This window comes from Cavia porcellus, unplaced genomic scaffold (assembly GCF_034190915.1).
Source record: "Cavia porcellus strain 051 isolate PalLab524CR breed Dunkin Hartley unplaced genomic scaffold, mCavPor4.1 scaffold_22, whole genome shotgun sequence".
NCBI classification, from domain to species: domain Eukaryota; kingdom Metazoa; phylum Chordata; class Mammalia; order Rodentia; family Caviidae; genus Cavia; species Cavia porcellus.
In genome coordinates this window covers 4,974,473-5,000,471 of record NW_026947505.1, presented here as the reverse complement: position 1 = coordinate 5,000,471, position 25,999 = coordinate 4,974,473, and the positions used below count along the sequence as shown (strand labels likewise).

Below are 25,999 nucleotides of genomic sequence, written 5' to 3'. Positions count from 1 at the left end.
AACCCAGATACAGATTTTATTAATGGAAAAATAGTAGATTATCATTTGTTTTTGTTCACTTGATCTATCTTATAGAGGCAGTGGTATATTGTAGGCTCCCTTTATTTGTGTTTCTTCCCAGGCCTGATAGATTTTGTTTTATGAAAGTTCTTGCTTTGATATCCAATTGGTCTTAGAATCTAGGCTAGTTTTTGAACTTGCTTAATTAACTGATACCTAAAAACTGCACATACTTATGTTGTATCCCATGGTATTTTGATTCATGTATACATTATATGATGTAAGCATCAGGTTAAACATACATATTTGCTGGACTGTCCACTCAGGGGACCCACTTCTATCCCTCTTAGAAGTTTGCTTTCTCTCAATAAATACTTTCTGCTCTTAAAAACAAAACAACAACAAACCATGTATTTCCTCAAATCTTCATCATTTCTTTATGGCAAAAACATTCATATTCCTTCTAGCCTTTTGAAACATACAGCGCATTACTTTCTCTAGTCTCTGATAAAAGCCCCATGCTACTCTCAACTTTTTACAAGATTCACTTTTTAATATTCTACATAGGAGTGAGATCACATGGTACTTGTCTTTCTGTGCCTGGTTTATTTCACTTACAGTGATCTCCAGGTTTGTCTGTTTTGATGTGACTGATAGGGTTTCATTCTTTTTTTATGGCTGAGTAGTATTCTGTGGTATATATATATATATATATATATATATATATATATATATACTAAATTTTCTTTAATTTTCTTTATCCATGCATCAGTTGATGGACACTTTGGTTGCTTCAGGTCCCTGGTTCTTTTGAGTAGTGGGTCAGTAAATATAGTAGTGTAGATATCTCTTTGATGTATTGATTTTTCTTGTAGCTATATACTAAGCAATAGGAATGATGTATTATATAATAGTTTTTTTTTAATTTGTTGAGGAAGCATGCCACTATTCTCCATAATGGTCGTACTAATTTACATTTCTACCAACAGTGTGAAAAGGTTTGTTTCTTTTTCTCTATGTCTTTGCCATCTCTTATCATTTGTCTTCTTGACAGTAGCTGTTCTCACTGGATTGAGGCAATAAGTCACTGTGGTTTTGATTTGCATGTTTTCTTGATCACTAGTAATGTTGAGCATTTTTTCATATACCTCTTGGCCATTTCAATGTCTTTTAAAGAAATGTTTATTTTCATTGAATTATTTGATGGTTTTTGCTACTGAGTTTTCTGAATTCCTTATATATTCTCAATATTAACTCCTTGATAAAGTATAGTTTGCAAATATTTTGTCTTGGTGTATAGATTTTGTCTTTTTTTTTTTTTTTTTCTTTTTATCGGTACTGGGGATCGAAGTCACGACCGCCTGCTTGCAAGGCAGGTGCTTATGCCGCTGAGCTAAATCCCCAGCCCCAAATATTAATGTTTAATGATGCTTTGTGTTTATGTGATTTTGTCTTTATTCTGTTAATTGTCCTGAGAAGAAGCCTTTTAGTTTGATGCATTCGTATCAAAAATTGTCAGGCTTTGCTTTTTTCTTCTGAACTTTTTGAATGTTATCTTAAATATCAATGCTTCTGTTCTTTTTTTTTTTTTTTTTTTTATCGGTACCGGGGATTGAACTCATGACTGCCTGCTTGCAAGGCAGGTGCTTATGCCGCTGAGCTAAATCCCCAGCCCCAAATATTAATGCTTAATGATGCTTTGTGTTTATGGTGTGACGGTTGTAACATGTCCCTCTTTATTTCTGAATTTGACACTTTCTTTTTGAAGAACCAATCCTTCGTTTTATTAATTGTTTTTAGTTTGTATGCCATTTATTTCTGCCCTGTTCTTCATCATTTATTTCTATCTACCAGTTTTTTTTTCAAGCCAACAGCACCTGGTAGTCCCAGGTGGTCTCCCATCCAAGTACTAACCAGGCCTGACCCTGCTTAGCTTCCGAGATCAGACGAGATCGGGCGTGTTCAGGGTGGTATGGCCATAGACCTATCTACCAGTTTTGCAATTGGATTATTCGTGTATTTTAATATACAGTGGTAGGTTGTTTGATATATGCTTTGTTTTTCATTTTGTTGATTGCTATAATCTTATTTCTTAGTACTGCTTTTGCTCAGTCCCATAGATTTTGATGTGTTTCCATTTTCATTTGCTTAAAGAAATTTTTAAATTTCTTTTGTGAATTTTTTCCTTCTACTATTGGTTGTTCAACAGTAAGTTGTTTAATTCTGTATAATTGTCTAATTTCTGTATTATGATTCTGCAGAGAAATAGAACCAATAAAATATGAATATGAATATATATGGATTTATTAGATCATGTCACATGAGCTTAGGTTCAGAAGTCCCACAGTGTCTGTCTGCAGGCTGGACAGCTGGGAAATTGGTAGCCACTCAGCCCAAGATGAAGGAAGCCTCACAATGGAAGCCTAGTCTGAGGGCCACACCTGAATCAGACAGCTGGGACTGTAGCCTTGGGCTCCACACTTGGTTTTGACTGTCTGTGTGTCTGTTTCTGTTCTCTGTCTTGTCTCATCTCTTTCCTCCCTCCCTCCTTTCTTATTAATTAATTAATTCATATTTTGAGGCAGAGTTTTCCTATGTAGTTTAGATTGCCGTTGAATTCACTATGTAGCCGAGGCTGGCCTTGAACTCATTGTAATATTCTTGCCTCAGCCTCCCAAGTGCTGGGATTACAGAAGTACACCACCATGTCCAGCTTGACTTTTTAAAAATCACTTTCTGAGGTAAGTGTATTGAATAATTTCTCTGAGTTCTTGTGCTTGTTGAGGTTCCTGAAAACAGCTCTTTTAAATTCTCCATCTGAGAGTTGGTGATTACTGTGTGATCATTTGTGGCTCCTATACATATGACGGGGATGGAGGAAGAACCATTAGATACCACCAGGCTTGTGTAAGAGCAACAAGGCCTGAAATTTATGACTTAAAAGATAAGTATAATTTTGGAATGACTCAAGAGGGCAGAAATGATCTTATGCTAAGAAGAGTCTTGCCCTAGAGTGTTTTTTGAATTTAGTGGTTTTAGTTTTAGTCTTGGTGAGTGGGAGAGGATGGCTCATCCCAAAGAGTTAATGAGAAATCTCAGATGGGTGATACTGACAATCCCATGCCTCAGTTTATCTCTTAGGGAAGTATGCAAAATTAGCCACTGTGAGTTTAAGATCCCTAACATTTTCTCTTGCTCCATTTTTATTATTGAGTATTTTATAATATTTCTAATGTAACGATACCCTCCTTTGCCAATATAGCAGAGTCCAAGTAGTTAGCAGGTTTTTTCTTTTCAACAAGTCCTGAAATCACCTCTGCAGTGTCTGATTTATTTATTTATTTTCATACTTTTAAAATTATACCTACTCTTTTAACTCATCCCCACCTCTTAAAATTAAATGTCCTCTGAAATTTCTTACCTAGTCTTTGTTCTGACCCCTGCCAACATATATTTCCAGTGTTTTCAAATTTGGCATGGATTTGATCCTTGTTGCTGTTACCCCAAATCACCTTTAGGGCCCTTCATCAGACTTCCTTTTCCTTGTTTGTAATTTTCTTAGTCTGCCTGCCTTGCCGTAAAGCCCTATGGCTGGAGGGGAGTGAGAGTGTGTACACTGGAATTGAGTGATTTTTCTCTTTTATTTTTATTTGCAATTGTGGCATTCTATAATCTTCAAATTATATAACCAGTGTGCTTTGGTACAGAATTTAATTTTTTCCCCTTATATTTGAGTATAGAGAACACTTCCTGGTCTTCCTCATGGTCCAGGAAGTTTATATTTGTAATCCCTTGGAAAAGTTACTGAAATGCTACCAAGTTAATTCCAATCTACCACTTCCAGTGCAACCCCTTACCTGCTATACAGAATAGCCATGGAGCAAGAGAACAGAATAAAGACTTAATGAAGGCATATTTATAGGTGTGGGAGCCAAAGGGTTCCTAAATTGGACCAGGATGAAAGTTCACCATAACAAAATCTAAACCCTGGTTTTATTAATTCTCAATGAGGGAAGTAACTCGGTGATGAGTTGCTTTGAGAGTGGCAGAAGGTACGTGAGTACTCTGAACTGGGGTAGGTAGGTATCCTGAAACCACCTCTGCAATATGCAGAGAAGGATATGTAGAAAGAATAATTTTCACAACGCAGAGGTAGTATCTGATGTTTAGGAGTTGGTGCTTCAGCTTTGATGTGTAATTTATTATGCCCTGGGAAGTCATAGCCTCTTATCTCAAGGCTCGATCCCAGATTCCAGCTTGTATCCAGCATAGAGCCTTGTGGTTCTCCTTCTCGCCTGGCTCATGTGCTTCTTGGGAGGTTATGGGCTGAGGCAGCACTGACTTGTTGCCTTGCTTGAAAGACTACACGTCAGCACTTCCGCCGATTTGCATTGCTTAAAGCCAGTTCAAGGGATAAGGAAAAGCGCCAGTCAGCTCTGTTACAGATTAATACATGGAAATAGAACCAGTTTAGCCCAAGTGGAGATAATGGATCTTCTTTAAAGGAGAGTCCAGGTGATCCTCCACACTTGAGGAAAGAATTCTGGCGGGATAATGTGCAACTGCCATGCTTGACTTCTTTAAAGTCTTAGATAACTAAATAAATGTTGGTGGCATAATCAGCCATTCCTCTGGAAACAGTTTCACATTGTATAGCGTTTATTAAAATTTCAGAATGAACATAGAGCTCTAGTTCTAACTGGCCTAAAGGTGCATTTAAAAAAAAATAAAAACAAATATCTCTAAAAATTATAGCAAATGCCTGTGTAATCTGATCATGGGCATGGGGTGGAAGTGCTATTTGACCAAGGGTGAAAAACAGAAGCTTTAACAGAAACGATGTGTGTATATATGCAAAAGATAGAAGAAACATTTACAGTGTTGATAGACTATGATAACACACACACATACACACCCCACACACGTTCATGCTCATGTGCTTCTATCTCTCTTTACAAGTTGACCAGGTAGGAGAATGCTTGAATAAACATGTCCCAAAAAGAGTTTATTCAAAGGGCCAATGAGCATAAGATATTCAGAGTGATTAGTAATTAGGAAAATATAAATTAGAACAGCAACATATCCCTTTACAGTTATCAAATAGGCAGAATTTAAAAAAGTGATATTACCTATGGCTTGCAGTAATGGATGGGTGTAAGTACTTTTACGTGCTTTGCACAATAGTAGTGTTTAGTAAAGACTTAACTGCATTTCCCCCAAAATAGGACCTTGCTGGAAAATAATCAGCCTTCAGAATACAGATAAAACATGCCAACTCCTATAAGTCTATCCTTACCTTACCTGCTGTACAGAGTAGCCATAGACTAAGAGAACAGTGATGGCAAGTGGGCAGCACGGATATCCTGGGAAAAGAAATTTCTAGTCTGAAAAAATATGGACTGTTCTGAATGTCCAGTAAAAACAGGGAGACCAGTGTGTCTGGAGCCAAGTAAACAGGCAAGCAGGAGGTGAAGTCCAAGAGGTAGTGGATGGGCTATGTTGTATATAACCTTTATAACCTTATTAGCTATTTTAAGAATTGTGCCTATTAATCTGAGAGGGGAAACCATTGAGGGTTTTTAAGAAGAAAGAAGTAATTTCTTGCACACATATATTTTAGAGTTTTTTCAGTTCTATGATATCCATTTACTTTGTAAAATTTTATTTTATAACTGGTGAATTTTTCCATGTTTTCATCATTTATAAAGATATTAAAGTTAGACTGCCTTAAGATCTGTTTTCTTAGTTTGTGGTATGATATCAACTTCTAGGCATGCTTGGTAATGCTTTTTATTTATTTATTTATTTTTTGAGGCAGAGCCTCAATATGTGTAATATAGGTTTGTCTTGAACTTACTTATGTAACCTAGGCTGGCATTGAACTCATGGAGATAGTCCTGCCTCAGCCTCCTGAGTGCTGGGATTATAGATGTATGATTCTGGTAATTCTTTATTAAGTGCCCAGCATTGTGTATAAAAGTTAGACACTTTCCCCAGTGGGCAGTTGGAGGAAGGTTGAATGAATGTTTGTAGTTTTGGTAAGCTCAGATTCCCTTTTATTTGTTTAGCTTTTGGGTGCTAGCCTTTTGGAGCTGTTATCTAAGAACCTGGCACATTCACTGGGGGCTGTATCCTGGCTGGTCCTCAGCTTGAGTTTCTTTCTCTGCCACAGAGACCTGTGACAGTGCTGAAACTCTGCTCTGCTTTTTGGGGGCTTTCTGCTTAGTTCCTAGCCTTTTGTCTTATGTAGCTTTATAATTTAGCAGACATTCTAAGAGGACTATTTCCCCATATCTCATTTCAAATTCAAATCCTAGATTCTCAAATCTAGTTGTTTTTTGTAAGCTCAGTACAGCCAAAAGCTGTGCTGGATTCTCTTATCTTTAAGCAGTTAACTGTCTGCATAGGCAAATTTTGATTCTCAGCCTCCTACTCTGTGCTTAGAACTGGCAGATATACCCAAGGGAAACACATACTTTTTAAAATTCCTTATACCCTATAGTCATTATTCAGTTCCCCAGGTCCTTTCAGAACTCCCCTGTGGCTTTAAACAGATTACAAAAGCTATCTGTGCTTCCCAGTTATTCTTGGCCAGAGCATTGGCATCCTAGTCACTTTTCTGTGGGACAGAATATCTGACACCCACAACTTTTAAAGGAGAAGAGGTTTATTTTGGCTCAGGTTTCAGTCCTTTCAGACATTGCATTGTGTGCCAGCCATAGCAGAAACAGCATGTGGAAGGTACTGGTGGAGGAAAGCTGTTCACTTCGTGGCAGACAGGAAGCAGAAAATTAAAGGAAAAACCAGGAAGTGAGATCAGCCCTTCCAGATCACTGCCACTTACTTATAGCAAGGGAAGTGACCTTCCCCTTCCTTCCAGACCCCACTTACTTATAGCAAGTCAGATGTGTTTCCTGCTTCTTCCAAATGTGTGAGGTTTTGAGAATCATTTGAGATCTAAATCATAACAGTTGGTCTATCCCAAAACTAGCCCATCTGACTCAGAAGAGATGCCTGACTTAAATTTCAGAAGCTTTATCTACCTTATTAAAAGAGATCAGAGGGCGGTAAAGGTTGAGGCAGAGAAACCTCTCTGGAGGTTCTTTCAGTTGACCTATGAGTTGATGGCTTGGACCAGGGTTGTAGCAGTGGAGTTGGGTTCAGTATATAGTTTGTGAAAATAGGGCTCACCAATGGAATTTAGGGTGTTAGGACAGATTCAGTGAAGGTCTTCAAGGATCTAAGTAAGACAGTGGTGGTGAACATATGGCATACATATTACTTGTTTTTCTTTTAAGATGAAAGATATTAAGGTATGATTTGTTTTTCTAAACTGAAACCTCAGTATTAAGGTTTAATTCTTGTGTTGGCACTTTGTGATATGTAAGTGGGCTTTGGGTTGCAGTTTGGGTACTGCTCTCTGAAAGATCACCATCACTGGATAGTGATGGGCTTGCGAATTATTGAGATGAGGGACAGATTTGAGTCCTAGTGGTGATTGTGTGGTAGATTAGGAGTTCGAGTTTAGACATGTAGACTTTTAAATGCCCATTAGGTATCTATGTGGTGAAGCAAAGAGAATAATTGTATATATGAGTTTAGGGAAGAGGTCTTGGTTAGAGATGAAATATGGGAGTCACGTGACATTAGAACCTGAAGGGAAAAGGATCATCTGAAGAAATCACTATTTTTTAAAATAATTTTTATAAGAAAAGTTCCTGTATCCCTTCACCCATTTCTCCTTAATGTTAATAAAACCATGAGTTTATCAAAGCCAAAATACCACGATTGGTACAGAACCATGAATTCAACTCCAGACTTCATTTTCATTTCACCAACTTGAAATCACTAATTGTAATATAAGGTGGAAGTTTAGAAACATTTTACAAATCACTCATATAAGTTTTTGACTTTTCTCCTTTTCCCTTATAGAACTAATGGCTGAAGAATAAATCAACATGGCAACTATGGTTCCACCAGTGAAACTGAAATGGCTCGAACACCTGAACAGTTCCTGGATTACAGAAGACAGTGAATCTATTGCTACAAGAGAGGGAGCTGCCATCCCATATTCTAAACTAGTCAGCAATAAGGAAGTAGTACCTTTGCCCCAACAAGTTTTATGTCTCAAAGGACCACAGTTGCCAGACTTTGAACGTGAATCTCTTTCAAGTGACGAACGGGACCATTATTTGGATGCACTTCTTAGCAGCCAGCTAGCACTAGCAGAGATGGTTTGTTCAGATTCTCCATTTGCTGTGGCGCTGCGAAAACGCCTGCTTGTACTCCAGCGTGTTTTCTATGCACTTTCTAATAAATACCAGGACAAAGGAAAAGTGAAACAGCGCGGCATTCTCTGGAGAGCAGCTCTGGTGCAGCAGCTGTCCATTCTGTGAGTGGACGTCCTCGGTCAGGCACTGACGCACTTATAGAAATGGGTGTTCGAACTGGTCTAAGTTTATTATTTGCACTTCTGAGACAAAGTTGGATGATGCCTGTGTCGGGACCTGGCCTTAGTCTTTGCAACGATGTTATTCATACTGCAATTGAAGTTGTGAGCTCTTTTGCCACCATTATCTTTAGCCAATGAAAGCAAGATTCCTCCTGTGGGTTTGGACTGCTTATCACAAGTAACAACATTTCTTAAAGGAGTAACTATTCCCAATTCTGGGGTAGACATTTTAGGTCGTAGATTAGCTTCTGAGTTGCTGCTTGGTTTAGCAGCTCAGCAAGGCTGTCTGCGGTATCTTCTTGAATGGATAGAAATGGCTTTGGGGGCTTCAGCAGTTTTTAATAACATGGAGAAAACCAAACTACTGTCAAGCCAGGAAGGAATAATCAGCTTTGACTGCTTTATGACTATCTTAATGCAGATGAGACGTTCTTTGGTATGTACTTTAACTGTCAAATTTTTTTTTTTTTTTTTTTTGGTCTTTTTCCTTTTTATCGGTACCGAGGATCGAACTCACGACTGCCTACTTCCAAAGCAGGCGCTTATGCCGCTGAGCTAAATCCCCAGCCCCTTAACTGTCAAATTTAATTACTCCTTTTTTTGGGGTTTTTAAGGCAGAGTTTCACTCTGAAATCCAGACTGGCCTTAAACTCATTATGTAGCCCAGGCTAGCCTTGAACTTGAGATGATCCTCCTCCCTTAACCTCCCAAATCCTGGAATTATAGGTATGTGCCACCATGAATTAGTGATAAGTAAATGATTTAAAAGTTCTTCTGGTGTTTGGTAGTTAATATTTATGTACTTTGTATGAAAAACTCATACATGTTGATAAGTAAGGACAGACTAATTGGTACAGAATTAAGACTACTGGATTAGGCCTGTTTTAGTTTCAAGATTTATGTGAGTGTGGGAAATTCATTTAACTTCTGAATACTTATAAACTCATGTAAAATGAGGGACCTTGCCAAGTTAATATGAAAGTCTTTCTAAAACATGTGCAATTTCGTCCTTGGTTCCCAAGTTTTGTTAATCACTTATGGTACAACAACTGTTAGTCTACAGCCTGGGGTTATAGGCCTGTGAGTACTGTTTCTGCCTTCATACAGCTAACAGTTGAGTAGGGTGAGAGAAACAGTACATACAAAATTTCAAGTAGAGAGAAGTTCTAAGATGAAAAATGAAGAACACAGGGATTAGAGAGTGGCAGACTCAGGGAAAAGGCTGTGAGGTGAAAGATGCACTATTTTAGTCAGTGTGATTAAGGAAGGACTCTGCATTGTGACATATGAGTGGAGACCTGAAAGAAGGGAAATATGATGAGCTAAGCAGGAGTCTGAAAAAAGTATGTCATCAAAGGAAATTGCTTGACTGTCATAACCTTGCACACCATATTAAAGAACAAACAACATAGTGTAGTATCTAGTAAATTTCAAGAATTTTTAAGACTGAAATTAATACTTTTGTGAAAACCAAGGATAAAAATTTGAATGTTAAAATACTAACTTGGAAGAGTAAGACTCAAATATTTTTAAACTGACTTAATTCAGTTAGGCTACACTGTCAGTCTTTTTTTTTGCTGTTTTTTATTGCGAAATATTAACTAATGGATTTATTAGTTAAAAAAGTTAAATATGTCACTAGTAGATTATGTGTCTAAGGCCTTAGCCTACAAATACCCTTCTTACAAGGAAGAGATTACCTCAGAAACCTAGACCACTGATTGATAGTGTAAATTGCTCTGCAAACCTAAGAAATCTTTATAGTAAATTTGTATACTTACTTATATGTTTTATTCTTCATTTAATTAGCCTGCAATATTCCATCCCAAGGAAGGAAGGAAGAGAATTCATTTTGTTGAGTGCCTACCATCCAGCACCACATACTTTATGTGCTGTCTCATTCAGTTATCATGTTAAGTGTGAGGCAGATGTTAATTACCCTGGTCTTGAAGATGAAACAAATGTGGTAGCTTGGATTTACAAATACATTGAACAACAATGTAATATAACAGGTACTCCAGATTTAAGCACATAATAGATCAGGCATAATATTAAATAGTTCTTATGACCCTGAATCAGTCTGCAAAGCTTATTATTTTTTCTGATTATTCTATGCAGTTTTTATTCCATTTTTGCTAAATTGATTCATTTTTCCCCTATTAATGACTACTTTAAAAGTAGATGTAAAATATGTTTATTTTATTGCTGGATTTTCAGCTTTATCTCCACTTGGCCTCATTCTTGGGCAAACTACCAAGCATACCTAGTCAGAAGTCACCTACCAACTGAAGCTCAGAGGGCTTCAAGGCCATGTAGTGCCCTGTAGCTAGCTCCTTGTTGGGCCACTGGTGTTCTGGAAAACTATATTGCTTTCTGCAGAATCATGCCTCTACTCTGGGGAAGAAGTCTGTGTGTTTGATTTAATTTGGCTCTCTCAAAGTTACCTCTGACCTGCATTAGATATCAATTAAATTAAAACTCGGATTGGTTTTAGGGGAAAGGAATGGTTATTTAATTGAATTTTGTATTAGTTATTGCTCCTTGTGTAGCAAATGACTGAATCTGATGATGATCTTGATCTCCAGAACTCAAGTTTCTTACCCTCTACTATGTACTCTGAGAACTCAGACTACATGAGCCTCTCCTGCTGTGTTAGACCCCATGTGACCTGAATGTCTTTACCATGAGTTTCTTGGCCTCTGTATGACTGGGATAGGATTTGAATTGTAAGATACAGGGAGCTGCACATAACCATCAGTTCATTACCAAAGTCTAACAAAATAAGTTCAATCTGTAAATTATGTTTATTTGTCTGATTCATAAACTCAGCTACCCAAGTATATATTTGAGTAGGCACAAATAAAATACTCTTTAAATAAGAGTAAAGGGTTATTCATATTGTAATGAAAGTTATTCATATTGTAATGTAAATGTACATCTTCAAATTCTAAAAAAATAAACCATAATATAAACTCCTTTGGCATTTGATGCCATTGAATGTTTACTGGAAACTTGTTCCAGATATTGTTAGATGCTGGGTTAAAAAGCATCTGTGTCTTTACTTTAGCTAGATTGTGATTTAATGGAAGAGGGAGACATACACATTTCAAATTAAAGATAATGGGATGACTAGTAAAGGTCTGCATTGGAAGAGGGTTTATGAACATAAAAAGTGGGCCTTACGAAGGAAGGATCTTTACATTAGTTGAAAGATAGAAGGAATTAGTCTGCTGACATGAATTGCATGAGTGGGATTAGGTGGGGAAGGGAAAATCAAAATTCACAAAGTGACCAGGGTGTGGGAAGCAGCAAGCTCCTGGATATGGGGGCGTAGAATGCGATGAGATGAGGCTGTGAGCTAGGCAGGTGCTATATCCCGTGCTGTATGATTTGGGCACTTAACTTGTAGGCAGTGGAAAGTCACTGAAGCAATTTTGAGAAAAGACAGAACCTTAAGGAAATGTACTCCCTCTAGTTGTACATCCTTGTCTGAATACCCTAGACAAATGTGGGGGGGGAGGTATTATATTATTTTGGATGGTAATTATTTAAGACAAAGGTAATTAAATGGATACTTTAGAAATCACAACTTTATGTTGCTTTAATTTTTACTTGGACTGTTATACTTTGTATCGTATATTAATGGTATATGAAGTTACACATTTAATCAACTGTCTTGCACAACTTAATTTCTTTAAAGATGGATAATTTTAGTTGTTTCTAGTTATGCAGCATATTTATAAAACACACAGTACTAACAATTCTGTGTAGAGTGGATTGTAGAGATGTCTCTAATCTTGACTGGGATAGACTCATCCTCAACTAATTGACTTTTCTTGGAAAAGGAAATAAACTAGTGACAATGTGTATTACATGGAATTTGCAGAATATTTTATTAGTTTAGGTTTTTCTTTTATCTATTTACTTTTTTAAGTATTGAAAATCATAGGCCCTTACACTTGTTAGGCAAGTGCTCTACCACTGAGCTATAGTCTAACCTTGGTATAATATTTTTAAATTTAGTAAGAATTAATATTCCTAGTATTCTCTTTTTCATTGTACATAATATTAAATACTGCTGTCAGTTTTGAGATCTTACTATGTGTTGGAAAGGCATACATGATCTGTCTTCCCAGTTGTATCTAAAGATGAGTCATGTGACTAGTAAGTATGCAGCCTAGATTTAAACCTAGATTGGTCACTATTGCTGTTTTAAGCATTGTCCTAGAAAAGTATGAAGGAGGGATTATAATGGCTTTGGTGCCAGCTACCATAAAGTTACAGCAGTTTGTTCCTCATCACTTGATTTAGTGATCACAAGAGGTTGCCTTTAAATAATGGAGCCACATATCACAACTGTGTTTTCCCCAGAAATGCTGTGCAGCTAATTAAACAATTTAGAGAGGTTGTGCCAAAGTATTGGCTGCTATAGCAACACAATATGTATCTAGGGATTGGTTATTTCTTGAAACATTCAGCTTTTTGTGTGGTTCCAGCCCTACATGTCAAAATATGAGCTTCAGAGAGTAGCATGAGCATCACTTGGGATTTGTTAGAAATGTAGACTCTTGATGGTCGTGATGGTGCACACCTGTAATCTCAGCTGTTTGGGAAGCTGAGGCAGCAGGATCAGTGTAAGCCCAGCCTGGGAAATTCAGTGAGACTCTCCCAGTGAGATCTCCCAGTGAAAAGACGTAGGATGTAACTTATTAGTGTTAGAATGCCCTTGAATTTGACTCTCCATACTGAAAAAAGAAGAAAAAAAGCAAAATCTTAGCCCTGTCTATACTTCCTGAATCAGAATCTATATTTTAACAAGATTGTCAGGTAATTAGTATCATTAAAACTTGAGAAGCCCTGCCTAAAATAATTACGAAGAAAAACTGACTTGGCAACTGAAGGTGACCCAGTAATAACAGAAGTAGCTAAGTTGGGCACAGTGGCACACACCTATAATCCTAGTTACGGGGGAGGTCGAGGTGGGAGGATCACAAATTCAAGGTAGCCTAAGCAATTTAGAGATCCCTGGTTAGAAAACCACGAAGAAGAAAGGAAGGGAAAAAGAATGAGAGAAAGGAAGGAAGGAAAGAAAAAAAAACTAGCTAAGTAGAACCAAAAATGTAGAGATGGCAGCATATTCTGTGATTGGAAGAGTCTGATTAGCTTATTGACAGCAAGCAGAAGAAAATAGTTATAAATGATAGTTAATGATGGGGTGGGGGAACAGAGCCTGATGATAGGAAGGTTTGCCTATCAAGTGTTTTATCTCTGATCTTCACTGTCAACCCAGGCTTTACATTTTAAGTTTATAAACACTTTTGAGAAATGGGAAAGGGAGCCATCTGTAAAGCAAGAAAGTACTGAACTGTTTAGCTTTGCTGGGGTAAGGAAAGTTGTCTGAAGGGTCATTTACTTGGGCTTCATTGTAGGAGTTTTTATTTTTCTTTCTTCTAGTACTAGAGCCTTGAGCTGCATCCCCAGCCAGTTTTATATTTCGGGTGAGGGTCTTGCTGAGTTGTTAAGTTCCCCAGACTGGGCTCAAGTTTTTGATCTTCCTTTCTCAGTCTTCCAGAGTACTGGGATCACAGGTGTGTACCACCACACCTGACTCCATTGCATGAGGTTTTGAAGGCAGAAAAGTTCTGCACTGTAACAGCTGTTGGAGAATTCCAAAATGATTCCTGTTTAAGTGATGCAAGGGTTTTTAATGTGTGTATCTTCCCAGAAGATATAGGCTGATAGATATTTCACCACTATAAGATGGATGCAGTGTTTGTGTCCAGTCCTAGCTATTCATGTAAGTGAAGCAAGATAAATGCTTGAGCTGAGGAGTTTGAGGCCAGTCTGGGCAATATAGCCAGGCTAAATTTTTAAGAAAAACAAAATAAAACAAAACACCATAAGTTGATTTTTTTTGGTGACATAGAAGGCAGATGAATATGTAGAACAACAATGAAAGCTCTGCAAAACTTTAATATGTTATGAAACTTTGAAAATTCTAAGTTGGATGTGGTAGCATCTGCCTATAATCCTAGTATTCTGGGAGACTGAGGCAAGAGGATTGCAAGTTGGAGCCCAGCCTGAGCAGTTTAGCAGATTAGCAAGACCTTCTATCAAAATAAAAAAGGGCTGGGAATGTAGCTCAGTGTTTCTGGGTTCCATTCCCAGTTGCAAAAAAAGAGAAAAAAATTCTAACTAAACTTCGTTAGAATTAAATACTGTGGATATTTTGTTTGAAAACATTGATTGGGATTTTATATTTGGTTCAAAATAGTAATTTCTTTTATTGTAGGAATTACAAAGTTGTAAGTGTAATATACTTTGCATTGATAAAAGCATAGAATGGAATCTTGCAGGGCATGTAAGTCAACTTTTCCTCTGTGGTACTTTCATATTGTATATCTACCAAGTAAGTGGTCATCTGATTATATGTTTACAATGTAGTATCTTTTGAAATAAAATCACAAGTGAAATTTTCACAATTATAGCATTGAAAAGTCATAGAAAGAACTTGACATTTGTGGTGAAATTTGAGGTGCCATGGATGTGGTTCACTTTCTACCATTTTTCATTAAGGTAATGATTTCTCTCACTGGGCCTTGGTATGGCAAACACGTCCCAGAGAAATTCTGTAAATCTTTTAAGTGTAGTAGGAAAAAGATGCTTTGTTGTTAGTGTAGACACAAACTGACTCCTGGAATATTAGTTATGCTGAAACTGAGAAGATAAGGATAGACTTTTGCCTCTATGGATCATTACTGCAGATGGCTGTATTCTACTTATCTGTATCCCTTGGGGCAGGAAAGTAAGACAACCCTGCGGGTTCACAGGAAGTTACCCAAAGAACATTTTACTACCTGTTCCCTTCTTTTTTGCCATTTTTAGAGTCTTGTGACCCTTTGAAATGAATCAGTCTTTAATAAATGAATCATGGAGAGATTGGGTGTTAGTTTGCCATCTGACTCAATAACCAGGCCTTTTATAACACTTATGTGTAAAAGTTACTTTGAGATCAAATGTTAGGATTTGATTCCACTGTGCACAGTCATATAAACAGTCCTCAGGGTTCCATGGCAGAGCACTTGTCTAGTGTGTCCAAGACCCTAAACACAATCCCCAGTACCACAAAAAACAAGTGAACAAACAATAAACAAACATGTAAATAATTCTTAAAATAGACATTGTTTGCATGGAGTATTTTAGTGATTTTAAATATTATCTTCTCCTTCCCATGCTGTGTCCTGCAATGTTTAATTACAGGGGTCATCTGCTGATTGGATTCAGTGGAGAGAACCAACCAGAACATCTGATGGCCCGAGCTCACTCTATGAGGCAGCTTTATGTCTCTTTGAAGAGGTATGTAATCATCATGGATTTTGCATTAAGTATTACTTCATCTTTAAATACTATAGCATGTACTTATCCATTAAAAACATATATTTGGAGAAGGAACTAAAAGTACAATCCAAAAGAAAGGCTCCAAAAGAAGGTGGCATGAGTGACTGCCTCTAGAGAGTTGGATTCTAAGTTTTTGGGCCAGGGGTGGGAAAGAAATATTTTCACTGTATGTTTTTTGAATATTGGATCATGTACTGGTAAATTTAATAGAGAAACTTATTATTTATTATTATTTTGTCTTTTTGAGACAAGGTGTTGCTGTGCAGTTCAAGCTGGCTGTGAGCTCATTTTGTAGCCCAGGCTGGTCTCCAACTTGAAATGATCCTCCTGTCTCAGCCTCCCCAAGTGTTGGGATTACAGGCATGTGCCACCACACCTGGCAAAATTTTTTATTATTAAAGCAGATACAGAAGGACATACACATGTATGACTCAAGGGATTATTAAATAAACACCTTTTAAATCTGTACTCAGATAAACAAATAGAATTTTCCTGGCCATGGCAGAAGCCTTTCACATCCTTGTCATAACTTCTTTCCTCCTTCCCTGAACATAATCACTAACATGGCTTTTAGACTAACAACTTCCTTGTGGTTCTTTGTAGTTGTGTTGCTCAGGTATGCCTCCCTAGATACTAGTTCATTCTTGCCCATTAAAAAATAGAAAAGTTTTCAATCTTTGAATTGATACATCCTTTTTTTCCTTCACTGTATATGTGCAGTAACTCACTTAGACTGTAGATTTTCCTAGTCTGTATTTTGCTGATTGACTACTTTTGAATCAGTTCAGTGTCTTTGTCTTTTGAGTTGCCTGCAGGTTGGCATCTGGATCCAGAGGCTCAGTCAGTCTCAGGTTTGATTATTTGGTAAGATACATACATGGTATTGTGTTTTTTCATCTGGTTTCATCTGATTACCTCTCTTTGTGGTGCTTAACAACTAGATCTAATTGATTTGTGGTTAGTTGTTATGGTGTTTTAATTCTATTATTTTTTCATTTATTAGTAAGAATGTTTTTATAAAGAGATGCTTTCCATATCAACTGTTTGATTACTCTGCTATAGCTCATGCAGGAAAGGCAGAAAAGATGCTTGACTCTCCCTACTTACTTGTATTTTCAATTTATTATTACTATTACTATTATTATTATTTGATACTGGGAATCGAATTCAGGACCTTGTACTATGCAGGCAGTTGCTGTGCCACTGAGCTAAATCCTTAGCCTTCATTTTCAGTTTAATGAACTGACCCTTTATCATCCTTTTAAGCTTGATTAAAAACTTGATTAACTTGATTAAAAAATATAATTTTAAACTTGTAGACTTAAACTTGAGTGTTGAATTATTTGTGGTCAGTGTTGCTTTATTTAGGCCTGTTGTCTTGTCTTGTCAGGGTGGTAATATCTTCAAAATTTTTCTAAATTCTTTTGACATAAGGCTGCTAACTCTTCAAGAGCTTCTTTGCTTTTTGATACAGCATATTATTCTTGGTGCATCATGTGCATTTCTTGCCCTGGGAATAAACTTGATATTTCTTCAAAAAGGCTGTGGTTTTGTTAATGAGAATTGTTAATTTCAATACCATGATGAGGGTGCTAGAGATGCTTACTGCTAGTGAGTTGATAATTTTTTAGGCTTTTCTAATAAACAGAGCTAGGAAATTGTGGTGTGTTGTGGGATGTATGCCTATGTGGTATATTTAAAGCCAAAATACCTCTGATTTAGCCTTTTTTATATTACATTTATATCTTTTTTCCTTCTAACTAAAATTGCTGATTTTAAAGGATATAGGGATGATAGATTTAGAGTATCTTATAATTACTGATTTGTTTTAATCACATTATGCACACAAATGCACACATAAACATACACACAGCTGTCCTAAAATAATAATAATTACAAATATTACTTTTTGGTGATTACTGAAAATTAACTTTGTAATGTTCTGCTTTATTGTAGTTGTACTTAGAATATGTAGTCATTACATACTCTGTATTATGTACTTTTAAGCCCTCATTTAGTATTAGTTCTGTAAGTATATATGTAATGCTTACTTCTGGTCTCTGTAATCTTTTTGGTTGTTTGAAGCCCATTTTGTAGTAGATTTTAAAAAAAACTCAGAGGAATGATAGTCTCATAGTTTTTGTATATTGATAATTGCTATGATGTTTACTACAAAAAGTTCGGGAAATAAATTCTCTGATTCGCCTTTCCTCCCCCACTTTCTCCCTTTGTCCTTCCTGCCCTCTGTGCCTTTTTCTTTCTCTCTCACCCTTTGTCCCCTTCTCTCCTTTGTATGTCTGTCATTCTGTCTTTTCCCTTTCTCAAGTACTGGAGTTTTGAGTCTAGGGCCTTTGCATTGGAGTTTGAATCTAGGGTCTTTGCATTGGAGTTTGAATCTAGAGCCTTTGCACTGAGTTTGAATCTAGGGCCTTTGCACTGAGTAACATCCCCAGCCTTTTTTTTTTTTTTGTCCCCAGAGTCTTGCTGAGTTGCCCAGGCTGTGATCAAATTTATGATCCTCTTGACTCACCTTCCAAGAGTGCTGGGAAAATAGGCTTATGCCACTACTCCTGGCTTTACATTTTTTTTTCTCTGTATGTTGTGTTGACCCAATTTCTTTTAGCATGATGAGTTGCTGTCTTAAGACCAAGTCCAAAGATAATCTTTCTTTTCTGTGAGTCACATGCTTGTTTTGCTGAGAAGTCTTTTGCAGAACATTTTTTTTCTTGTAAAGATCAGTAATTTTACTAGAATCCATCTTGATATTACTTGTTCTGGATATGGTCCTAGAGTCATGAGAAGTCAATATGTAGTTTCAAATATTTTTAATTTCAGAAAATGTCTTTAAATTATATTTTCTAATATTAGTTTCTTTGTATGTTTCTTTCCAATTATTTGCAGGTTAGATCTTTGCCTAACAGTGTCATTTATTCTTAAACTTTTAAATATCTTGTTTTTTAATTTCCAAAAATACCTTCTTTTTCATCCTTTGTTCCTTATAGGGCATTGTCTATTGTATTATTTACTTCTGTAGTTTTGCTAGTTTAGTCTTTCTTTTGGAAATATTTTTTATTTCTACTTCTTTATTAAGTATGTCACTTCATTTTTTAGCATTGCCAATTCAAATTTGTGTTTTTCTGTCAAATTTCATTTTCCTAACCCCTTTAACCCATTGTTCTGTTTCTTTTTTTGGTACTTGGGATCCAACTCACAATCTGGTGCCTGCCAGCTTGCCAGGCAGGTGCTTATGCTGCCGAGCTAAATCCTCAACCCTCTTTAACCTGTTTTGAAATAAGTTAATTGTTTTGTTTTGTAGACATTTTTCTTGTGGTGTGTTTTGGATGTTACTGTGCTCCTTTTCCTTTGCTTTTTAAATAACAACAGGATTTGACCTCAGTCAGCACTTTAGTGTTGGTCATTATGTGAAATTACTTTTCCTAAACTTTTAAAATAGGTTAGGATTCATTACATCTTTTCTAACTCTATAGACCCCTGCCCTCATGTTATTTTTGTGCGATTTTGAGAAACAATGGTGTCTTCCCAGCTTGTTCTCCTTCCCTGCTTTCACCTTCACTCTCTCCATCATTCCTTGCATTTCCAGGAGTTTCTCATCAGTGTGGGGCTCTCTTCTAGAAACAAGTCCTGAAGCTGGTTAATTTTCAAGAGTTCACAGGAGCTAGATGATTATTTTTAAAAAACATTTTAAGCTCTGTGAGTAGTTTCTTCTCAGTGTTGTGGAGAGCAGAAGTATGAGAAGGCTGCGTTTTTTCTTGTTTATAAACCGTATTACAGTAATCTGTCTTTCAATGAATAGTTTTAACCATCTTGGCCCCACCATCTTTTTGTCACCAGCAAAATTTCCTATCTTTTCTTGGGGATGAGGTGTTTTCACTTACATATTATTTATTGTGTTCTTAGAACTGTCTTCATGTTCACTGGAAAACGCTTGTCCAACTTGTTGGTTTGCATTCTGTTTAAAGGTTCTCACTAAAATTATTCTATCTTTGCCCACTTAATGTGCACGCAAACTAATATAGTGTCTGATTTTAAAGATTCTTCTTATATTGTCTTGCTCAGTTAGGCAAAAACAAAATAAAAAAAAAACTGAACCAAATAGCGTCTTCAAAATAGCTCTGGTCACACTGAAGGTCTTTATTGTATTGAGTGCATACAAATCAGTAAAACATCCATTAACCACTAATAAATAAATTTACTTACTATAATGTGGTAAACAAATAGATGGCAAAATTGTGGCCCTACTGATAATAAGGACATGTGAGATTAGTGGCCTCCCCCTTTTTTTCCCTGAAGTTGGCAAACAAAACCCCCAAAGCCCAAAAAAACAGAACACTTTCAAAAGCACAATACACATCAATGGTGTGGGTGCTGTAGTGACATTGGTACTCTCCCAAAGACCCGATCCTGTGCTTTTGATGAGAAATTTAGATTAAAAGCAAAACAAAACATTGTGACTAGCAGAAGATTTTACCATTGTATTCAACACAAACAGTAAGTAAGCCATGCCTTTTATTTTGTATATGAGTTTATGTGTGTGAGTGTGTATGTGTTCAATTGCTCTGGACTCGCATGTTTTGAGGATGGCTTTTCTTTGGAACATTGCTGGTAGCAATGTTATAAACATTTTGGGGAATAGTTTGCTATAGTACATTTCAAGAATTACAAGATTGTAGGATTATTGTCCTTTTTTTGTTGTTTTCTTTTCCTTTTTATCCGTACCGGGGATTGAACCCATGACTGCCTGCTTGCAAGGCAGGTGCTTATGCCACTGAGCTAAATCCCCAGCCTCTATTGTCCTTTTTTGATATACCACTGTTTAGATTCTCTACTAAGGAAGTTATAAAAAATATAGTAACAGCTATATTCTTAAAAATGGCCTATAAAATAATGAAACAGAATTTAAATCTTATTAAAGGTAAATGGTTAAATAAATTATGATTTTTGTACTGAATATTTTTCAGTTGTAAATATTATGCAGACAGTAAATTTTGCATGAGCTTTTGTAATGTTTGTCACATTTGTATAACCATAGTAATGACTGTGTTAGTATATATATAAAAAAATTCCAGAATGACACATAAAAAAAAATAACATTTACTATATTAGGGTGATGAGATTATCAATGGTGGTTTTCTCTGTGTTTTTTAAACTTTATTTTTTCATAATGCTGTTGTATTCAGTAATAAAATTCATATTTGGAAAGACAACTCCTTTTCCATTTTGTATTCTTACATGAATATCTTTTAGTGATTTATTCTGTGCAAGTACATATTCTAGTTATCTGCATTTAATACTAAATATGTAGGACTAGATGTGTTATTCTTAGGTTTGAGCAGTTGAAAGTGGAAGAAAGGTAACAGTAATTCTAGAGAATATGCATAAAATGCCTAAATTAAAAATGTTTTGTTTTTTCCTACTTTAAAATTTTTATAGGTTTGTAGAATGGCTTCTGATTACTCAAGAACATGTGCTAGCCCAGATAGCATTCAGACTGGAGATGCTCCCATTGTCTCTGAAACCTGTGAGGTTTATGTTTGGGGAAGTAACAGCAGTCATCAGTTGGTAGAAGGCACACAGGAAAAAATACTGCAACCCAAACTAGCTCCCAGTTTCTCTGATGCCCAGATGGTAAGTTCCCTACATACTTTACAAATGGCTTTACACTTACTTGTTTTTTGTTAAGAGTATCTTTTAAATGAATGAAAATTCTTGATTGTTTCTTGTTTATGTTGCGTTAATGCCATATTGTATCAGTTTTTCATTTTAGTAGAAAAATGCCTTTTTGATCTCCCAAACACTTCACACTGTTTCCAAGGTTCAGAAACTAAATTGAGATTTGGATTCTTAGAAAGACTTTTGAATGGCAATAGATTTTACCATTATATTCAACACACTTGGCAAATAAGACTAAAGAAAGGCTAAAGACCTTAATTTTCCTTTTTCTAGATAGGCATTTCATTTTCTTATTATGATTAGTTTTTTTAACATTTGTAGCTCAAGCAAGAACTTCTATTTTATTATTTTAATTGAAATGTATTTTTTTCTGAATGAGTTTAGAGTATGTTCTGTATGGTTCTTCCATAGTTTCCCTAAGGAATTTATAAGGAAATTTTATTTCTTTTCTTCTCTAACTATAAAATGAGACTAAAACATTTTACTTTGTTGTTTCATTTAATCATGACTTGGTAGATGTCTTAGTTACTTGTTTTTTTTTTTTTTGAGGTTAAAATACCTGACACCCCAAATTAAAGAAGAAAGGTTTAGTTCAGCTCCATTTGTAGACCTTTCACTCTGTAGTTGGCTGGCTTCAATGCAGGGTGGCACTGCAGAGGGACAGCATAGAGGAGAAACAGTCTGTAGGAAGCAGAAGGCAACAAAGCAGCAGAGCGGGGAAGAGGCAGCTGCAGAGGTCGAGGCAGCTTCTTTCTGTCTCTTTATATTCCCTCCAGGCTCCTGCCTTTGGGGGATGCCACTCACACTTGGTGGGGCACCCTTCATCCCAGCATTACATTTTTAATTCCAGCACCATACACCCTAATCTAGCCACCATAGAAACGCTCCACCTATGAGTACACGAGGCTTTGTGGAGACATGAAGGATAAATTGGAAGGATAATATAAATGTGAATTTGAGCTCAAAGATGAAGTTAACATGAAAATACTGTTAGTATTTCTCTACTTATTCATTTTTATGTATATTCATGCCATGTTCCGCTAAACCTAACCCTAACTGTTGAACTTCTTTGCTAACACTGATTTTAAATATTACACCTTGATACCCACAGAAGCATTTTATATTGTCATTGTGTTCATTTGTAGATTGAAGCTGGACAGTATTGCACTTTCGTTATTTCTGCGGATGGTTCGGTCAGAGCTTGCAGTAAAGGCAGCTATAGGAGACTGGGCCTTGGAGATTCCAATAATCAGTCTACTTTAAAAAAGTTAACCTTTGAGCCTCACAGGTCCATTAAAAAGGTTTCATCTTCTAAAGGCTCTGATGGTCACACTTTAGCTTTTACGACAGAAGGAGAAGTCTTCAGCTGGGGAGATGGTGACTATGGGAAACTAGGACATGGAAATAGTTCAACCCAGAAATACCCCAAGCTTATTCAGGGGCCTCTTCAGGGAAAGGTACGTGCGTTGTTTTTAGATTAAATTATTAGATAACAGTGGTATTGTAATTGATAGTATCTCTTAGATTTTGATGTATTTCTGAAGTTGCCCCTCATCCCTTACCCTTTGACTTAAATTTTTCTGTACCTGCTTTATAGTTTACAGAATACTTTCACATACAGTATTCAATTTTAATTCTTTATGAATGCTTTTAAATTTTTTCTTCTCTTTCTTTCTTTGAGATGAGGTCTTGAACTCTGGAGTTCAAGTGCTCCTCTTGCTTTAGCCTCCTGTGTATTTCAACTCTTGAGTGCACATCATTGCTCTTGGCTCAGTCTTAGTTTGTGTATTATTATAAGAATTAATTTTCATGTGAGGCATTTTTCCCCCATTTTACTGATTAGGAAACTGGGAATCATTCATTCAACCACTATTTATTTGTTTCCAAGTGTAGTGAAGTGTTTTTAGGCATTAGAAAAATGCTGTGTTCTCATACAACTTTAGTCTTCAGGATAAATCAAATATATAAAATAATTTCAGGTCTGGGGATTTAGCTCAGTAGTGCAAACACCTGCATAGCAAGTGCAAGGCTGTGAGTTTGATCCCCGGTACTCCCCCAATCAGTTATAAAGAAAAAATTGAATAGTGCAATAGAAAATAACTTAGGCTAAGCATTATATGAGGGATCAGGATTTTCTTGGAAAAGGTTGCATTTTAATAGACCTAGATGAAGAAGTATTTAGAATGGCTAAGTAATTGTCTAGAGTCTCACAGAAATAATAGATACCACAAGAAACTGAACCTAAATCATATACAAAGAAAGCAGGTGAACTTATATGCATTCTTTCTATAAGTGTTTTGCATTTTTTCTATAAATGCTTCTTTACATAAAAATCTTTGTGAAATCTAGCCAGATGTGGTGGCACGTATCTGTAATTCCGGGATTCTGAGAGACTAAGTAAGGAAGATCACAAGTTTGAGCTCAGCCTGGGCAGTTTGGCAATTTGGGGCTACCCAGCTTCAAGGGGGAAAAATGTTGGGTGTGGGGCCTTAAGGATATAGGTCAGTGGAAAATCCCTGGATTCAGTGCTCAGTACAGAGGGGGGAAAACCTCCACAACTTTGGAAAGTCTAAATGTTAACTTTATACCAGTATTACTAGTGGCACACTTTTCCTTCATGAGAGATTTTCTGATCTGGTTGGCTAGCAAATGAATTTTACTCTCTCATAATTTGCATTATTTTAACTTCTATAGCAACCTCAAGGCAAAGGGCCTAGGAATATTGCACTTTGAAAGCATCATAGGATACTTAATGACTTGTTGAATGTTAGGTTTTATGGAGCTTCAGATAAATTATTTGAAATTGTATTTTCTTGGTCTAATACTTCCTTAATTTCATTAGTTATATTCCTTTGAATGCCTCATTTTTATAGTGTAAATATTTCCAATTAAAAACAATAGTGTGGACTTCTGGGAGAACATGGCGGACAGATAGCAGCAGCTATGGAGGCTCTCTGAAAGAACCAGCTTGGAATTCAGGAATGGTGCAGAGTAAGGAGTTGTGAACAGGTGGAGATATGCCCTGCTGACCCAAGAACGAACTGGGCTGAGAGAAACCAACTTGGAGTGCAATCCTGGTGCTATAACAGGAACAGAAAAGCCTCAGTGTGGAAGCTGGAGCCCGCGGCATTGGAAGCCGCGATTTGGGTTTCCTGCTGCGCGGCGGCTGCGTCTACATCGGCTCGGCAGGAGAGAGACGCGTGGAAGCTCTGAGAACGGGAATCGGCGAACAGAGTTGAAAACAGGATGGGCAGGGAGCTGTGCATTGACTTGCGGTGAGGTGAGTGAGAGAAACTGACACTCTTCCCATGGTTTGGGAGATTCCAACAGAAGACATTCTGGGACTGGGCAGACTTGCGGGAGCAGGGCGTTGCGGTGACTTCAGCCATGTATCCCTTTCTCAAGTGGGATTGGTGAGCAGTGCCTAGCCTACATGACACTGCTGGCTGAGACCCAGTGGGCTAGCACAACCCAGATCCCAGAGCGTGAGGGTGACCTGGAGGGGCGGGCCCCGCATACGCTGCCTGGTCTGCAACTTCCTGGTGTGCTGCGGTGGGCGGGAACACCTAGCCAGCGCAATTCAGTCAGACTGTGGCTGACAGGAAAGGAAGCTGGGCCTCCTATATATGCTTGCATATATAAGGAACAAAGAATATGGGAAGAGGGAGCAACAAGAAAGGCCCTTTGGCTCCCAATCCTGAGAAACAGGCAATAGTGGACACCACACCAATAGACACAAAGTGCCATCTAGAGAGCCTCATAGATCAGTTCAGCAATGAAGTTATTAATGACCTGAAGCGAGAAATAAGCAGAATAGTTAGAGAAATGCTAAGCACCACCCAAGAAAAAACAGATGGTGGAATGGAAGATCAGAAAAACAGGGGAGAATTGTTTGATGGAGAAAATAGAGAAAGCATAGAATACGTGAAGCAGGTTCAAAGGGACTACCAGGAAACTAAAAACTCTATCGAAAACTGGCATAACAGCTTGAAAGAAACTAAGGACAGACTATCTGAACTGGAGGGCAGATTGGTAATATGGGAGAATGAAATGAAAAACTTCTTAAAAGTAACAAAGAAACAAACAGCAATAATACAAAGACTAGAAGATGATAAGAGGATCCATAACTTAAGAATTAAGAACATAAAAGAAGAAGTAGGGACACAAACAAATGAACTACAAAAGCTACTCACAGAAATAATCCAGGAGAATTTTCCTAATTTAGCAAAAGGTAAAGATACTCAGTTGTATGAAGCATACAGGACCCCAGCCACCTACAACCCAAACGGAGCAACACCCAGGCATATAATAATAAAAATTCCAGAAATTCAATACAAGAACAGAATATTAAAAGCTGTAAGAGACAAGAAACAGACCACTTACAAGGGAACACCCATCAGAATTACAGCAGATTTCTCTGCACAAACCATCAAATCACGAAGAGCATGGGGGGAAATA

General features: G+C 37.0%; 2 protein-coding genes and 1 non-coding gene across 3 annotated transcripts in view; 2 read left to right on the top strand and 1 right to left on the bottom strand.

The window, feature by feature from the left end:
* Window positions 1–1,865: 1,865 nt before the first annotated feature.
* On the bottom strand, window positions 1,866–1,984 carry LOC111755119 (5S ribosomal RNA). Its single transcript, XR_002789704.2, has one exon. It is a non-coding gene; the product is annotated as a 5S ribosomal RNA (ribosomal RNA).
* Window positions 1,985–7,930: 5,946 nt separating this feature from the next.
* On the top strand, window positions 7,931–8,414 carry LOC134472177 (probable E3 ubiquitin-protein ligase HERC1). Its single transcript, XM_063233351.1, has one exon. It carries the CDS (start codon window positions 7,959–7,961, stop codon window positions 8,394–8,396), a length of 438 nt encoding a protein of 145 aa, XP_063089421.1. The 5' UTR covers window positions 7,931–7,958; the 3' UTR covers window positions 8,397–8,414.
* A 7,300-nt stretch (window positions 8,415–15,714) lies between these two features.
* The window catches only part of LOC106026140 (probable E3 ubiquitin-protein ligase HERC1), a 46,609-nt gene continuing 36,324 nt past the window's right edge, over window positions 15,715–25,999 (top strand). The window contains exons 1-3 of the mRNA XM_063233301.1: window positions 15,715–15,808; window positions 21,302–21,496; window positions 22,687–22,998. Coding sequence (XP_063089371.1) covers window positions 21,311–21,496; window positions 22,687–22,998 — 498 coding nt within the window. The 5' untranslated portion in view covers window positions 15,715–15,808; window positions 21,302–21,310. The remainder of the gene's footprint in view (window positions 15,809–21,301; window positions 21,497–22,686; window positions 22,999–25,999) is intronic.

What these genes read in the sequence shown, in the direction of transcription:
- LOC134472177 (XM_063233351.1), top strand. Translation starts at nt 7,959, where the DNA reads ATGGCAACTATGGTTCCACCAGTGAAACTGAAATGGCTCGAACACCTG.